We start from the raw sequence: 16987 nt of genomic DNA, 5'->3' as shown, positions 1-16987 counted from the left end.
GGTCCATGGTAGATTTTGTTGTTTCTCTGTAGGATTAATCTTTGTAGGAATTCTATCCATTATAGATATATAGCGTGCCAAGAGAAGTTTATAGTTTCAGTTTTTCGGGGAAAAAAGTTACCAATCTGAGTTTAATAAAAAAAAATGAGGCAAAAAGAATTGAAGATTATGATTTATGATCATGCATGCAAAAATGTACAAACTATAAATAAATTATCACTTTTCTTATCCAAGCCAACTTGAAAGTGAATAAACATACACTTTAACATAAAACCCACAGGAAATAACTTGACCACACATTTCCCATCCAATTGATTCTGGATGGTAACAAAATAGAGGTAATGGATTACATGGTCTCTAGGACTTCTCATACCTCTTTATTCTGCATTAAAGAAAAAAACACACACATATTTCAGCTCCATGCATGGTTCTTAATTATGTGGCTAGCTAGCCACTTATTTTAGAAATAGTAACCATTAACCAAAGCTGGGAAGCTTGCGTGGGCTGTTAAGAGCACTCTCTAGCTAAATGATAGGCTTGATCCACTTAACTTTTCTTGTGTGATTTTGGATAACTTTTCAATCATTGAATGTGAAAGGTGATTCACCCAATCCCCTACTTGAGCCTTCCTAAAGAAATGCTTGTTCTCAATGTTAAAACGGTCCACAGTCCCAGATTTATTAACCTCCAATTCTTTCATCTTCTCAAAACTACACAATTTGACAATGTTTTCAATCACCCCGCCACTTACCTCTTCCTCACTGAAAGGACAACCCAAGAACTCGGCCACCTTCTTCGCGTGAAAATCTATATCTTTTTTAAGATCCTCATACTTCAAGAACAAAACCTTGTCTGGTCTTGCTATGCTCTCATTCCAGTAACTTAACATATGGTCCCAAATTGGACCATACGGTGTTGAAATTATGTCTCAGTAGCTGTTTGAATTTTAAATTTAAGTTGTTAGTTTGAAGTTGTTATTTAAATTTGAATAAGTCCTAATTCTGTTAGGATGATTAGTTAGACTATCTTTGAATTTGTTTAGAGTATCTTCTGTTAGTATTTCAAATTTTGCAGATTTCTAGTCAGTTTGTTAGTTACTCTTTACCTTTAAAAGAGCAAGTTCTGATTAATAAAAAATATGTCTTCCATCATAAATATTTCTCTTCTCTTTCACGTTAAAAAAAACCAACAGAGTGGTATCTAGAGCCATCTTCTTACGGACCTGTGAACATGGATGCTGAATCAAATTTCTCCAAAGTTGCACCTCCAGTCTTTGATGGAGAAAACTACGATCTATGGGCTGTCAAGATGGAGGCTTACCTAGAGGCTTTGGATCTTTGGGAAGCTATAGAAGAGGATTATGAAGTCGTTCCGCTGCCTGCCAATCCTACCATGGCCCAGATCAAGAGTCACAAGGAGAAAAAAACCCGGAAAGCAAAGGCAAAATCATGCCTTTTTGCTGGTGTTTCATCAACCATCTTCACAAGGATCATGAGTCTCAAATCAGCGAAAGCAATTTGGGATTATTTGAAGGAGGAGTATGTTGGAGATGAAAGAATAAGAAGCATGCAAGTGCTCAATTTAATGAGAGAATTTGAGATGCAGAAGATGAAAGAGTCTGAGACAATCAAGGAATACTCAGAAAAATTGTTAGATATTGCTAACAAAGTAAGGCTGCTTGGAAGTGCGTTTGCTGATTCAAGAATTGTTGAAAAAATTCTGGTAACAGTTCCTGAGAGGTATGAAGCGTCTATTGCCTCACTTGAGAATACGAAGGATCTTTCTAAAATCACTTTGGCAGAAGTGATGCATGCATTGCAAGCCCAAGAACAACGAAGGCTGATGAGAGAAGATCGTGTTGTCGAAGGTGCTTTTGCAGCAAAGCATCATGATAATGGATCCAAAAGAAATAATTCTATTAAGAAGAACCAACCAACCAGTTGTGAGAATTTTCCAAACAACCAAAACAATGACAGAGGTAGAAAAAATTATCCACCTTGTCATCATTGCGGAAAGATGGGTCACCCACCGTTCAGATGTTGGAGAAGGCCAGATGCAAAATGCAGCAAGTGCAACGAGATGGGGCATGAAGCTGTAATTTGTAGAGACAAAATCCAGGAAAGTGCAAATGAAGCAAAAAATGCGCAAGAGGAGGAAGAAGACGTGCTATTTGTTGCTACTTGCTTCTTTAGTAATAATTCTTGTGAATCTTGGTTGATTGACAGTGGTTGTACTAATCACATGGCCAATGACAAAGAGTTGTTCAAGAGTTTGGACAACACCAAAGTCAAATGGGTCAGAATCGGGAATGGCGAAAAAATTCCAGTAAAAGGCAAGGGGACAGTAGCTATAGAAAGCTACACAGGTACAAAAATTCTCTCTGATGTTTTGTATGTACCTGAAATTACTAAAAACTTGCTTAGTATTGGACAGTTGCTTGAGAAAGACTTCAAAGTTATCTTTGAAGATAAAAGCTGCATAGTTAAAGATCCAGAAGGCCTTGAAATGTTCAAGGTAAAAATGAGGAGCAAGACTTTTTCATTTGATTCAATAAAGGAGGAGAAAATTGCATTTCATGGTGATTTGGCCAACGAGCCTGTCACACTTCTTAGTGAAGGTGACGACGAAGAGAAAAAGAAAGGGAAAGTCAATTGCAACAACGACAACAGGGGTGTTACTGTTGAAGATGATGGTGGTGTTTTTGCAGCCACTGAGGTTTTGGGTCGCCAGCCAAAAGATAAAGAGCCTGAAGGTCATGTTCATGTGCCAGGACCTCAAGGAACAGATCAAAATCCAAAACTACCTAATGAGAGTCCTCCATGTCATCACATGTACCCTACACATTACTATGTTCATCCACTTCCTGCTTTTATTTACAACAACTATAGTGTGGCGTATTTTGCACCTCCGCTACCATATTCTTATGCATACGTGATGTGTCCATGGAATGGAAGCGAACCTGCCGGAGCACATATTCCAGTATGGTTGACTTTTTTGAACTTTGAGAAGTTAGAAGTTTCCAGCTACTGATCCAAGGAGGAGTGTTGAAATTATGTCTCAGTAGCTGTTTGAATTTTAAATTTAAGTTGTTAGTTTGAAGTTGTTATTTAAATTTGAATAAGTCCTAATTCTGTTAGGATGATTAGTTAGACTATCTTTGAATTTGTTTAGAGTATCTTCTGTTAGTATTTCAAATTTTGCAGATTTCTAGTCAGTTTGTTAGTTACTCTTTACATTTAAAAGAGCAAGTTCTGATTAATAAAAAATCTGTCTTCCATCATAAATATTTCTCTTCTCTTTCACGTTAAAAAAAACCAACATACAGAGACATCCCCTTGGAGAACCTTTCAAAATCTTCTTCTAGAGTGAACTTAGGTAAAGATTCTGGCTTAACTTTGTTGAAGAAGATCCAAAGAGATACAAAGTTGTCAAATGGGTTCCTACAAATATAAATTATCTTACATTTGGAGTTTTCTTTGATGGACTTGGCCAGTGAAGGGAACATGAGATGAGTACCGAAGATTCTTCGCTTCGTCGTCATCAAGGATGTGAAAGAAGATTGATTAGTGGAATTACCGTAGACAGCAAGTTCGAAGAAAGGCACAATATGATGCGGATTGTATGTGAGTAATGGGTGGTCATTTGAGGAAGGCAAATATTGGTGGCGGTTAACTATGGCGAAGGTAAGAGCTTTCAACCAGGTTGTGCCTGATTTTGGAAGGCTGGGAACAACAATATCACTATCTTTAGCTTGGAACTGCTTTTGAAAAGGGATTATTCCTTTGATTGCATTTGGTGAGATCCAACAGCCTTGGTAAAGATAGATATAGGAAGTTATCCAACCTTTCTCCCTAGGAAGAGTTTGAATTAGCTCCTTACCTTCTTCACTTAGCATGTCTTCTTCTTTTGCTTCTTGCTGCCCAGCCCGAGCCTTTGGTTGGTTTTCTGTTACATGAGGTGTTGAAGCCATTGGAGCAAACAGCAAATGGCAGCTATATAGGCAGCTTGAAAGTTTACTGTGACTAGCATTTGAATTTAGCTCACAACCAAACTAATATTTATAGCAACAATTAGCACGTGCGTAAATAACTCTAGTATAAGCACAAGCCTAGGGTTCAAGTCCGATAGGAATCAAATCCTACCAAGAGATTACTCCATAGCATAGCAAAATAAAACTATAAAAAAGAAGACGAATAAAACTGATTTCAATTTTTTCAGTACCAATCTCATTCATTAACCTTAATATTTATGGAGTTAATTAGGCTTCACCCTTGGGGTAAAACGAGTCATACAAACATTATCAAAAAAAAAAGTCATACAAATGGCATCATCTTACTAAGATTATTCTAGAAGAGCAATGCTACTTATTACAAAAAGTATTTTAAAAGAAATGAATGAATAAATGGCTCATAATTAATGACTGGTAGTCGTAGATAGAGGGAGACAGATCATATGAGAAAGTTAAAGATAAAAATGGTAATAATAGAAAACAAGGAAAGAAGAATAAGAATTTTCGTTTCGTAATGTATATCATTTTTCATTATAAAATGCAGAAACATAACTAAACAACTTTTATGTTCACTATAATAACTCAATATAGGCCAATAGACTTTAGTCTATTAGAACCTTTGTAGATACAGTTGCATTAAATAATTAATTAGTAAGTCAAAATAATTCAACTCCGGTAGATTCACTCGGTATATGATATGATGGTTGTGTTAATTTAAACCAATTACACATTTAAGTAAGTGAAACAATCTCACTTTTATTTTACATATCACATGCGAATTAATGGTCCAAAAAACTTTTCTTTGTGTAGTCCCTCTCTGGCTCTGTCCCCTCATATTTGTCAAGGCGGCATTTTAACCTCTGTGGTCTTCCTTGGAGTAACTTTACTGGTGTTTTTTTGTCTGGTCTTGCCTTAATTTGCTGTTCTGGAGGTCCATTGGCTGCTGCATTTCTCTTCTGCTTTTCTAGCTTGTGGTTGGTTTGAGAGGCAGGATGTTAGTGGTGGTCCTTCTTCATATTTGGTCCTCACATTTGGGTTGATGCTGTGAAATAATGGCAATTAACATCATTCTATGGATTATATAAGCCATGTGTCCAAATTGTCTTTGAATCGGTCAAAGTCAATAAGCCAATTTATTACCATTCCTAATATTCTGATTTTACCATAATGAATATCAATTCATCCGTTACTACATCAATGATATTATGCCTTTGACCGTATGAGTAAATAACCATTAATTTGGTGTCAATTCTTTTATCTTGAGAAGGAATATATAGCAGGAGTCTAGGTTGAGAACGGGGGTGGTTCTTGATAGTATTCTTCTCTTCTTACCTGAGCTTCTTTCTTTTTGTTCAATTCAATTTTTTCTGGGCAATATTTTGTAAAGGTTAATTCCTTGCGGTCAGCCTCGAGTGCATGGGTTATATCGTAGTTGTGTAAACCCTTAAAGGTAAAATCGGTAGTTGGGATTTGCACCGGAGTCTGCCAGAAATTTTGCTTCAGGACAGTGGCATGCCACAGCACAACAACTCAAGTACTCTTCTATCCAATAGATGCTACCGATGGTCTCTTGCTGCTATGCTTCGTGGAATTATGCCTTTTACTACTGTCCAACTCCAAATCCCATGGTGTTCCCCCTGTATTCGCTTGTTCCTCCTTTTCTTGATGTTTCTGTTAGTTCGCTGTTGCCTATCCCCTCCTTATGGGGTGGGGTGTCCGTAGTTGGATATGGATTCTCTCCAGAGCAGTGTATACTACACTTAAAAAAGTTTTAGTGTTTAAATTACTTTTTTCACCTCAACACATCTCAACCATTAATTATTTTGATTTATGGCTATAAATGAGCCGTAGAGGCTGGAGAGGATCTCAATCGGTACGTAGTTGGCCCTGAGATTTTTTCTCTTGGCTTCTATTAATAATATCATCTCTCATTTAAAAAAAAAAAGACAAAAAAACTTGTTGCAAGATGAATTTTTCGACATAATTTGATATAATTAAAAGAGTTTAATGGATATGCACTGACAGTGTAAAATAGTTTTACATAGTCATCCAATCAAAGCATGCCACATAGGAGAGATAATTACATTTGACTTTAATTTTAATTAAAAGAATAATATATTTTCTGATTTGGTGGAATTCAATTGGATGTCTGTGTAAAATTATTTTACACTGCCGGTGCATATCCATTAAACTCTAATTAAAATGTTTGCCGCGTGTCTTGATTCCTAATCCAAGTAGCATATACTAATTAAAAATAAATGTTTCAAAGAAAACCTTATTTCCTGTGGATTTTTTATTATAAATTTCTTATAAATAATCCTGTATTTCATGTAAATTTCAAATTTTCTTGAAAAATCGCAAGAAATGTCAAATACTCTCATGAACTTTTCCACGAAAAAAATTTGTAGAAAAATCTATAAATGGATTTTACTACAGATTCTTCCTATAGTTTTTTCTAAAAAAAAAATTCTACAGATTTTCCTACCGCTTTTACAAATTGATTTACCTACCCAGTAATACCTCTTATTTGCTTTAGATATTTCTACAATATTGTTTATGAATTTTCCTACAATTTTTTCCCACAACTTTTCCTACAACGTTTCCAATAAATTGTCCTATGGCCCGACACATTATATTTGCTATGGATTTTCTTATTTTGAATGCATTTTTCTACATTTTTTTCCTGCAAATTTTCCTAAGAGTTTTTAAAATTGATTAATTTAATTTAAACTACTAATCATTAAACACTCTCTCTAGCCTAATCCCGAGCACCGAGTAAAGGACGTCGCACCAGCCGCCGGCGATGATAACAGCACCGGAACTCTGGTCGCTCAGCTCGAAATCGTGAAGCTCGAAATCGTTACAAGATCTCTAATCTCACTTATGAGTGTTTGGTTGCGAGTTCCAGTCGCTATGCTCCACCAATCGGAACCGGTACTCGCTCGTCTACCGACGAAGGCTCCGGTTCGAGTGACAGAGTCGCCAACACCTCTTTCTCAACGCACATATTGATCTGCTCCCGCAGCAAAAAGCTAATCAAGAAATAATTTATAATTCATGAATTATATACTTAAGTTTGATCAATCATAACATCACATATCTACAATAATATCACTTAATTTGTTAAAAACTTAAGCCATAGGCATACATAGAATAGTCAAGAGAAAATTAATTTGATCAAATCTTATAGTCTCAAGCAAGACAATGACAATATACATACTAAGTAGGTTAATCAAAGTCCATCCTAAAAGTTAGCTTTGCCGACGCTAAATTTAGAGTCGGCCAAAATGTCTACTCTAAAAGTTAGCTTCAACCCTTTTGGAGTCGATCATGACGTCGATGCTAAGCTGACGCTGAATTGACTGTAGTGTTGGTTTTTTGCCTGTTAGCGTCGGGCTTCAACGATAATCACAACTTTCTTTTAGTGTCCTCATCCCTAATGCCTGAGTCCCGTGTTTTTGTTGCTTCTATTTTGCTGTCTTTCTCACTTTTTGTTCAATGGAAGGTGGCCAAGGTTCCTCTCCCCGACGGTGGTCGGAAGGTGGACAATGATTTTGTGAAAATTATAATACTTGGAATTATTTTGGTATTTTTGTGGTCATAAAAATTTTTCTTAAACTTTTTTCTTTTGTGGTCCATCCATAGGCCACTAGAACACTAGAGACCATGGTGAACCAGGTCCATGGTAGATTTTGTCGTTTCTCTGCCGGATTAATCTTCGTATGAATTCTATCTAATATAGATATATCGCGTGCCAAGAGAAGTTTACAGTTTATCTAATAAAAAGAATGAGGCATGGGAATGGATGATTATGATTTATGTGTTAGAATTTTATTTTAATTTGGGCGTATATTGATTGATGACTTTTTATTTTATTAAAATGAGTTGAATGTTACTTGATATATTTTTCCTTGTGAGCCTATATGTTAATGTGATCCTTATAGGCTATTTTGGGAATCACATGTGAATATAAGTTAATTGGGTTGAGCCCAATAGACAAGTGTGTGAACTTCTGTGTGGAGCCTAATGGGCCTAATATCCATGATGGATGGATATTAGGTTTTCCATGTTTTTATTAATAAAGGGCAGGATCCCCACTTGACTCTTAAGTTTGATGACCATAATAAAAATCTAGAGAAGTGCATGGCCGTGGCAAAGTAAGTCACATATAGAGGTGTACGGGTTAAATTTTTTATTTTTATTGCAAGAGGGTGGAGCAAAGCCCCGAATTACAACCTTCTTACAACCATCAATTAGGAGTAATGATATATACACATCTTATTTTTTAAACACTTTATATTCAGCTCTTTTTATTTTTATCTTAACGTTCTTTAACTGCTTGCTCCATCAAAGAGTAGTTTGCCAGAGACAAGAGATCAAGTGGAAGATCTTGTTGCTATTCCATACAATTGTGTGCTTGCTTCCGCAAAACAAAAAGACTTGTAAGATATATTCAAGAAAGAGGTACACAATTTATCCTAATTTTTATGGTGTTCTAATTGCTAGTATTGATCCAGTTTATATGTAATTCCTACATTACAATCCTGCATTCAAAAAATGCACAACCTATATATTAATTATCGATTTTTTTATTCCAAGCGATCTTGAAAGTGAATAAAGATAAATTTTACCATAAAACCCACAAGAAATAACTGATATCACATCTCCCATCCAATTGATTCTGGATGGTAATCGGTTACATGGTCTCTAGGACTTCTCATACCTCTTTATTCTGCATTACAGAAAAATAAAACAACACTCACACATTTCAGCTCCATGCATGGTTCTTATGTAGCTAACTAGCCACTTATCTTAGATAAAGTAACCATTAACCACAGCTGGGAAGCTAGCTAAATGATAGGCTTGATCCACTTAACTTTTCTTGTGTGATCTTGGATAACTTTTCAATCATTGAAAGTGAAAGGTGATTCACCCAATCCCCTACTTGACCCTTCCTAAAGAAATGCTTGTTGTCAATGTTCCAATCCAGATTAATACCCACAGATCCAGATTTATTTACCTCCAATTCTTTCATCTTCTCCAAATTAAACTACACAGTTTGACTATGTTTTCAATCACCCCGCTACTTACTTCTTCCTGAGTGAATGGACAACCCAAGAACTCCGCCACTCTCTTCGTATGAAAATCTGCATCTTTTTTAAGATCCTCATACTTCAAGAACAGAACCTTGTCCGGTCTTGTTATGCTCTCCGTCCAGTAACCTAATATATGGTCCCAAATCGGACCATAGGGAGACATCCCCTTGCAAAACCTTTCAAAATCTTCCTCTAGAGTGAACTTAGGTAAGGATTCTGACTTAACTTTGTTGAAGAAGATCCGAAGAGATACAAAGTTGTCAAATGGGTTCCTACAAATATAAATTATCTTACATTTGGAGTTTTCTTTAATGGACTTGGCCAATGAAGGGAACATGATATGTGTACCGAAGTTCTTCGCTTCGTCGTCATCAAGGATGTGAAAGAAGATTGAGAAGCGGAATAACTGTAGACTGAATGTTCAAAGAAAGGCACAAGATGATGGGGATTATATGCAAGTAATGGGTTGTTGTCTGAGGAAGGCGAATATTGGTGACGGTTAACGATGGCGAAGGTAAGAGCTTTCAACCAGGTTGTGCCTGATTTTGGAAGGCTGGCAACAACAACATCACTGTCTTTAGCTTGGAACTGCTTTTGAAAAGTGATTATTCCTTGGATTGTATTTGGTGCGTTCCAATAGCCTTGGAAAAGATATATATAGGGAGTTATCCAACCCTTCGCTCTAGGAAGACACAGGATTAGCTCCTTAACTTCTTCGCTTAGCCTGTCTTCTTCTCCTATTTCTTGCTGCCCTGCCCCATCCTTTGGTTGGTTTTCTGTTACATCATGTGTTGAAGCCATTGGAGCAAAGAACAAATGGTAGCTAGCTAGCTATCTTGGAAGTTAATTGTGATTAGCATTTGAATTTAGCTCACAACCAAAACTAATATTTATAGCATCAATTAGCACACAATAACTTTAGTTTAAGCAGAGATATCGGGTTCAAATTCTCTGATAGCACCTTTTCTGATGGGTTCACTTCTCCAACTCACTCTAGACCCAAGAGAACGGTAACAAGGCCCAAGTGGTGGAACCACTACATAGTACCAGAATAATTGAATTAAAAGAGAGCCTAGGATTATGACAAGTGTAAGGCCAGTAGTTGCCAAAGTAAACAATCATATATGAGCTGTAATTGAGATTCCTGAAATCAAGGAAAATTCTCAAGTTTATCTTCTTTCTTGATTAGCATTTATTTCTCTGCTAGAGTTTCAGTAGAGTAGAATAGTTAATTGTAGAAATAGCCACCATTTTGGTGCTTTCATCTTGCTCCTCATGCCTCCTACAGACTCTTCACTTTCCCCTGAGGTGTTGGCGGCCATTGATGGCAAGCTAGCTTCTATTGCATCTTCTCTCCAAGCTGATATGAAGACAGCAATGGATGGGTTATTTGAAAGGGTTTCCCAGCTCAACATTCAACAACCCCCACCACCACCCCCACCCCCACCCCTCCCCCTACTTCATCCTTTCCCACAACTCCCACACCGCCATATTGCAGCCCCCACCCCCTTTCCCTCAACCTCAAACCCTACCTTTCCCTCAAACACAAACCCTACCTTTTCCCCAAACACAACACCTTCCATTCCCTCAACCGCAACCCTATTTCTCCTCCTTCTCTCAACCTTCTCCTACATTCAACACCCCCATGCCAGCGGGTTTCATTCCTCCTCCTACTGGGTTTAATGGCCCCCCACAAACCCTTCCCAAAACCCTCAAACTACAACTTACCTCTTTTGATGGTTCAAACCCTTTGGAATGACTTTTTCATGCTGAACATTTTTTTTAGCTTCACCAAACACCTCTAGCACAACGTTTGGAGTTGGTTTCCTTCTATATGCAAGGGGATGCTCTTAGTTGGTACCGTTGGATGCACAACAATTACCAACTCTCATCTTGGGAAGCTTTTACTCGTGCTTTGGCTATCCGTTTTGGCCCATCTTCTTATGGGAATCACCAACAAGAGCTCTTCAAGCTCCAGCAATCTTCAACCGTGGCTGATTACCAAACCAGATTCGAGCGGATCTCCAATCAGGTTGTCAGACTGTCACCGGAAGCTGTGTTGGACTGCTTCGTCTCCAGTTTGTCACCTGCAATCAAAAGAGAATTAGCAATACTCAAACCTTATTCAGTTTCACAGGCTATTGGCATAACAAAACAAATAGAAGCAAAAATAAATGAGTCCAAGGTTTTTCCACAGAGGGTTTATCGTCCAAACCCTTCCCCATTTACACATTATCCCACCCCACATGTGCCCTCACCACCCCCCATTCGACCTCAAGCTTCTTCCTCTCAACCACCTAGACCCGCAGCCCCTTCCACCCTACCTATTAAACGTCTCAACGCTACCCAAATGCAAGAGCGTCGAGCTTTGGGCCTTTGCTTCAATTGTGATGAGAAGTACACCTTCGGTCACAAGTTCCAGCCCCGTCTATTCTTACTCATGGGTAGAGCTGGGTATGCGGTTAGACCGCCCCGCATAGGCCCGCCCCGCGTAAGCCCGCACCGCGTAGGCCCGCACCGCGTAGGCCCGCATTTAAACGGGCCTCTATTACGCCGGTCCGCCCCCGCCCCGCGGATAAGCGGGCTGGCCCGCGGGCCACAAGCCAAATTAAAAAATAATAAAAATGAAATTTAAAACTAAATTAAAAATATTTTTTTCATTAAAAACCTTATAAACGCCTAAATTAAAAAATAAACTGATTTTTTTTTCCAAAGTTGTCAATTTTTTTCTCAAAAGTTGTCAAATAAATGACTTAAATTTTTTTCTTTTGTAATGCGGTCCAGCCCGCAAAACCGCGGTTCAACCCGCATGAACTCGCGGGTTAAGCGGGCCAGACCGCGTAGGCCCGCTTTTAAACGGGCAACCAATCACCGGGCCACAGCCCGCGCGGGCTGCGGGTTAAGCGGGCCGGCCCGCGGGCGCGGGCCAATTCGCCCAGCTCTACTCATGGGGGATGATACACCCGAGGGTCAAGATCCCATTGATTCTTCTACTGTAGAATCCGTGGATATTGTGGAGGAACCGGTTCCCGAGGAAGCAGTGCATTTTCTGCTTTCTGATCAGGCCTTAAAGGGTGAGCCTTCACCCAAAACCTTCAAATTCATTTCTACGGTTAAAGGCCAACCTGTTGTGATTTTGATTGATACGGGTAGCTCCAACAATTTTGTTCCTCCTCGCACGGTGTCATACTTGCGCTTGCCAGTGGTTCCCATTCCCACATTTCCGATGATGGTTGGCAATGGTGCACACTTATCCTGCTCGGGTTATTGCTCACCAACAGAGGTATCCTTTTCTGGGCATACTTTCCTCATTCCTTTCTATGTGATGGACCTCCATGGAGCAGATTTGGTGCTCGACTTGGATTGGCTAAAAACCTTGGGTAAGGTCATTTCTGATTACAGCATTCCATCTATGTCATTCCAAGTTAATGGTTCCACTTGCACCATCCAAGGAGAGGCCCTTCCCCCACCTTCCCATGCCTCATTCCACCACATCCAACGCCTACTACACACAAATTCCATTGCTGAATTTCACACTATCACTTTCATTACACCACCCACGACCCCAACCAGTCCCCATTTTTTATCCATTGAAAACCTAAACACTTCCCCACCAGAATTTGACTCTTCCCTATGGGAGCTTCTCCAAAGATATGCCATTGTTTTCTCCACTCCCCACGGCCTACTGATAAAGGTTTTTTCCTTATTGTTTGTACATACCAATTGAAATTCTGGTTCGTGCACAGGACAGATGTCGAACGCGATGTTGGGACAATCGGTTCGACAATTGCACAACAGTACATAAATTAAATCAATGAAAAAACACAGGGAATTGTTAACCCAGTTCGGTGCAACATCACCTACATCTGGAGGATACCAATCCAGGAGTCAATTCACTATCAAATAATAGCTCTCAGGTCACATGAAAGTCCCTCCTATACCTAAGTACTCCCCCTTAGTATAGAGCCTCTTCAATGTCTACCACTATTACATAAGTGAATCTAGCTTAGCCCTTCTCCTCTAAGCTATGAGGAAACTTCCCCTAACTCCTAATGATCACTGCCACAGTGACCGATCCCTTACAAGAGATTGAAAGATAGATCTCATGATCAAACAACAATTTGAAGAGATTACAACTCAACTAAACAAACCAACTCTAAGCCATATGATTATCAATGGAGGCAGTAGAGAGGTGTACAAAATAACAGAACAAGGACTCACAAAACAAAACCCTAAAAACCCAATCCTTGGGTGCCCAAGGCACACTTTGCAACTAGGGTTAAGCCTCCTTAAATAGTCATTCTTCAGGTCTTGATCTTCAATGGGCTTGCACGAAAATAGAGTCCACAAAACAGATCTGGAACAAATCTTTTAAACCAGTAACAAATCTTATCAAATAAGATTTGAACAAAAGATAACAACTTTCACAATTTAAACCAAATCAAATCCTCTTCAAAAGATTTGATTCCACTATAATATATTCCAGATAGCATAGAGAAGCTTCTTCAATAACCCTAACTTGATTATCACGAAATCCATCCAAAGCTTCTAGAAAAATCAGCCAAACACACAGCAGATCCGCAGGGACAAATGTCACAGCATGATGTTACAACATCTGGTCCCACATCTTGGCACACACATACATTAGCTAAAATGCAGACAACATAAAAAAAAGAACAACACTTTGGAACTAAACTCTTATGATTCAATCATAGCAAAGCAGATACGGGTTTATCGTCCTTAGGGATTGTGTGAACATCAGTTCCACCAGTTAAATATCGATCTGAGCGGATAAAAAAATGTTTGATAAATTGTTTTTGTGGTTTTTTAATATAAAAGCAAACAGTAAAAGAAGGTTTACTGAGGTAACAAAGAAGAAAAGATATTTAGAATGCATTCCCCTAATCCTCTAATTGCTTTCAACTCAAACACTTTTGCAATGGTTCATTTCATTTACGATGCCGAGAGTTATCCACCTAACTATCCCTAGCCTAGGTGAATCTATCAATTGGAATTCCTAGATGTAATCCCTTACCATCTAGAAAGCCCAAAAGGAACAATACAACTCGAATTCTCTCTCAAAGACATTCTCAATGACCAATTTTTCCTAGAACAAGGTACCATAGGCTTGCAAATCTCCGTTGTCACCCCAAAAACTCCTGTTAGAACTCAGAACCCCACCTGTCACGTGGAAATCCACTATTGCTCCTACCCAAGATATTCTTATTCTAGGACAACTAGTTCACTAAGTGGTTTCTCGCCGCCGCAAACTAATCGACGCTCCCTTCTCCGTTTCATTACGAGCACGCGATTCTAACATGCTATTCTGTTTCTAATGGCCTCCTCGATTCATGTATGGGTTTTCTGTACTCCAATACTTTTCTCTTCTCCATGACTTGATTTTGGGTGCTTTTGGCGGCCTTATCTGTCGTTCTTCCAATCGCCGTTTTGTTCACCCATGTCCAGATCTTCAGATGCTTGCTTCAATTTTAGTCTTCACACTAATGCACTGCTAGATTTAAAGGGAAAGGGTCATATTTCTCTTGAACTATCAATTATGAGGTCAGTGGAAAGGTAGAGATTTATTTAACCTTGCAATTTAGAATTTTGCATAGCTTTGGATCTTTGGATTTTTCTACATTTGAATATTTTTTGGTTAGGTTTAATTTGGATTTGCTGAAAAAATGTCTGTTTTCTCTGCACTATTCTGATATCTCTCCTAACAGGGTCCCTATCCTCTTCAATGTCTTATTACCAAGATTGAATTTCAAGTTTAGAACAAAAAAAATATTAGTTGGATTTCTGAGTATGTAATGTAGTAGACATGTTTCCATTACATGATTTGGTGATCATATATTCATATGGACTGAACATTTCCTTTTTTACTGGAATTTTAGTTTTATCTAGGTGGCTAGGTCCGAATCCTCCTCTTCACTGTGGCTGTCATGATGCCCTCATCACCATCTCAGGTATGTTCAAGCATGATTTTCATTTTATTCCTTTTTCAAAAAAATAAAATTAGGTACTGAAATTGTTGATTAGTTGACTGTTAATGATTAGTTTTAAATCTCCTACTAATCTGCCGTGTTGTTATGTTTATATCGCTGATTTTACGTTTTGCTTTCAAATTTTTTCCTTACTTGACCTTATTAAATTTGAAATTCTCCTCCTATTCTTACGTTTTACATTTAATTTGTTTCCTTATAGTGTGATGAAAAATTCAAACCTAATCATACTAGAGGTGAGAAATTGAAATTTGAGATTTGAAACTTATTAATTTTATCAATTAGTATCAAAGGTTGTAAACTGAATTTCGTAATTTGAATTAAAAATTAAATAAACTTAATTAACTTTATCAATTAGTTATTTATGTTTATATTACTACCCCTATTCATTCCTCACCTTCATACTTCATCATGGCCTCTTTACCAAATGATAAATGTCTGTAAAAATCAGAACCATTCCCAACAATCCCTAACTTCATCCTTTGGTGGCTAAATCATTGTTTCCCACTTGATATTGCTGGGTGTTGAATTTTAATCATGCCTTTTAGCATGAGATTCAGTACATTTATTTGAATGCAGGAAAGAGTTCACGACAGAAACTATAGGCAGGGTACGCCAAAGGCAGAACTCAGATGGTGATTTTGGCAATGGTGGAGGAGGATGAGATTCAGCGCCACTTTTTCATGAATCATTAGCTAACACAAGGTAATGTCCCTTTCTTTCTCTTTATTTTGGTACATCAACGTTGCTAATAGAGAAGTAATCATGTCCCTTTCTTTGTATCCCTGTATCATCTCTATGTTCACCTTCAAGGTATTAATTTGGGCCTGAATTTGTTGTTACAGTTGGGTGAGACTGGATTTGTTAGAACACCTGAATCAGTGATAATCAATGTTGTTTTGCTACAAACTATCTTCCATTAGTGTTTTCCAATGACAGGTAATGAATTAGTTTTATACACCTTCCAAGAAAGTCATTTCATTCTGCTGTTTGACTGGGAAAGTCGATGTGTTTTAGTGTTTTACCATTTAACACAACTTTCTATATGCTTGAAGCTCTTAATATCCGTTCTCAAATCTATCTTCAAGTTAGTATAAGTAATGCAAAGATCTTTCTATTGATTAATATCCATGTTTTACTTTGTTTTTTGAAGTTACTTTCATCTATTATGATAACTCTCTTTGGCACTTTTCCAAGTATAAGAAAATTTGTCATGGTCTTTGAATATTTCTGCTGCTATGATTTACAGAAAGTAGTCCTTCAGTTATTTTAATATTCAGAAGCATTGTTGAGTGTCTTTGTGGGGTTAGACTATAAATGTATCAAGTTCTGAGCATCTGTCGTAGCAGCATCAGGTTTATATCCAGGTTTATAATCAAACCAAACAAGCATTCTTGGGTTCCACGGATAATAATGCATTTTTAGTTTCATCTTGCTTTAGTATTTTTAATCAACATTCAACAAGGAGATTATAGTAAGCCACAGTTCCAGATGGACATTGTAGACTAGAGAATACAGTACACGAAACAGCCAGATATCAGGCAGTTAATCATTTTTTTAGTTGTGTTCTTGCTTCTAATGGTTTAGGGAGTTGTGGTTCTGTCAAATACTGTACAGATAATAATTGAATTGCAACTGAACATCTCTGCTTCAGGTCAAATCTAACAGTGATTTTTGAAGTTGTTTTCTAAATTCTGGCAGGAAAGAGTTGGTGGGTAAAGGGCATTCAGATGGGTGTAACCTTTTCTGCTATAGGATGAGAGCACTTTACTGTGATTTTTATATTTGAGCTTTTATTTTGATCATTAACTCTGTTTATAGTGAAGGCTTAGTAACTCCGACAAGAGAGCAACAAGGACGGTCATGGTGGAGCCATG

At 37.9% G+C, this 16987-nt stretch overlaps 1 protein-coding gene and 1 pseudogene across 1 annotated transcript; both read right to left on the bottom strand.

Moving 5' to 3' along the window:
• Nucleotides 1-436: 436 nt before the first annotated feature.
• LOC130742351 (cytosolic sulfotransferase 14-like) lies at nucleotides 437-4011 on the bottom strand. The gene is made up of 2 exons (XM_057594457.1): nucleotides 3332-4011; nucleotides 437-925 (listed from the first exon to the last, which is right to left on the bottom strand). The coding sequence occupies exons 1-2, from the start codon at nucleotides 3968-3970 to the stop codon at nucleotides 521-523; spliced, it is 1044 nt and encodes a 347-aa protein (XP_057450440.1). The 5' UTR covers nucleotides 3971-4011; the 3' UTR covers nucleotides 437-520.
• A 4657-nt stretch (nucleotides 4012-8668) lies between these two features.
• On the bottom strand, nucleotides 8669-10076 carry LOC130748702 (cytosolic sulfotransferase 15-like; annotated as a pseudogene).
• Nucleotides 10077-16987: the final 6911 nt, after the last annotated feature.

This window comes from Lotus japonicus, chromosome 3, assembly GCF_012489685.1.
Source record: "Lotus japonicus ecotype B-129 chromosome 3, LjGifu_v1.2".
In the NCBI taxonomy this organism is placed as follows: Eukaryota; Viridiplantae; Streptophyta; class Magnoliopsida; order Fabales; family Fabaceae; genus Lotus; species Lotus japonicus.
The sequence above is the reverse complement of the archived record's forward strand: the minus strand, read 5'-3'. Positions and strand labels throughout refer to the sequence as shown.

What these genes read in the sequence shown, in the direction of transcription:
- LOC130742351 (XM_057594457.1), bottom strand. Translation starts at nt 3,970, where the DNA reads ATGGCTTCAACACCTCATGTAACAGAAAACCAACCAAAGGCTCGGGCT. An exon ending in TTGAAAGGTTCTCCAAGGGG is followed by an intron (nt 926 to 3,331) that starts ATGTCTCTGTAT and finishes AGCTACTGAGAC; the next exon opens with ATAATTTCAACACCGTATGG.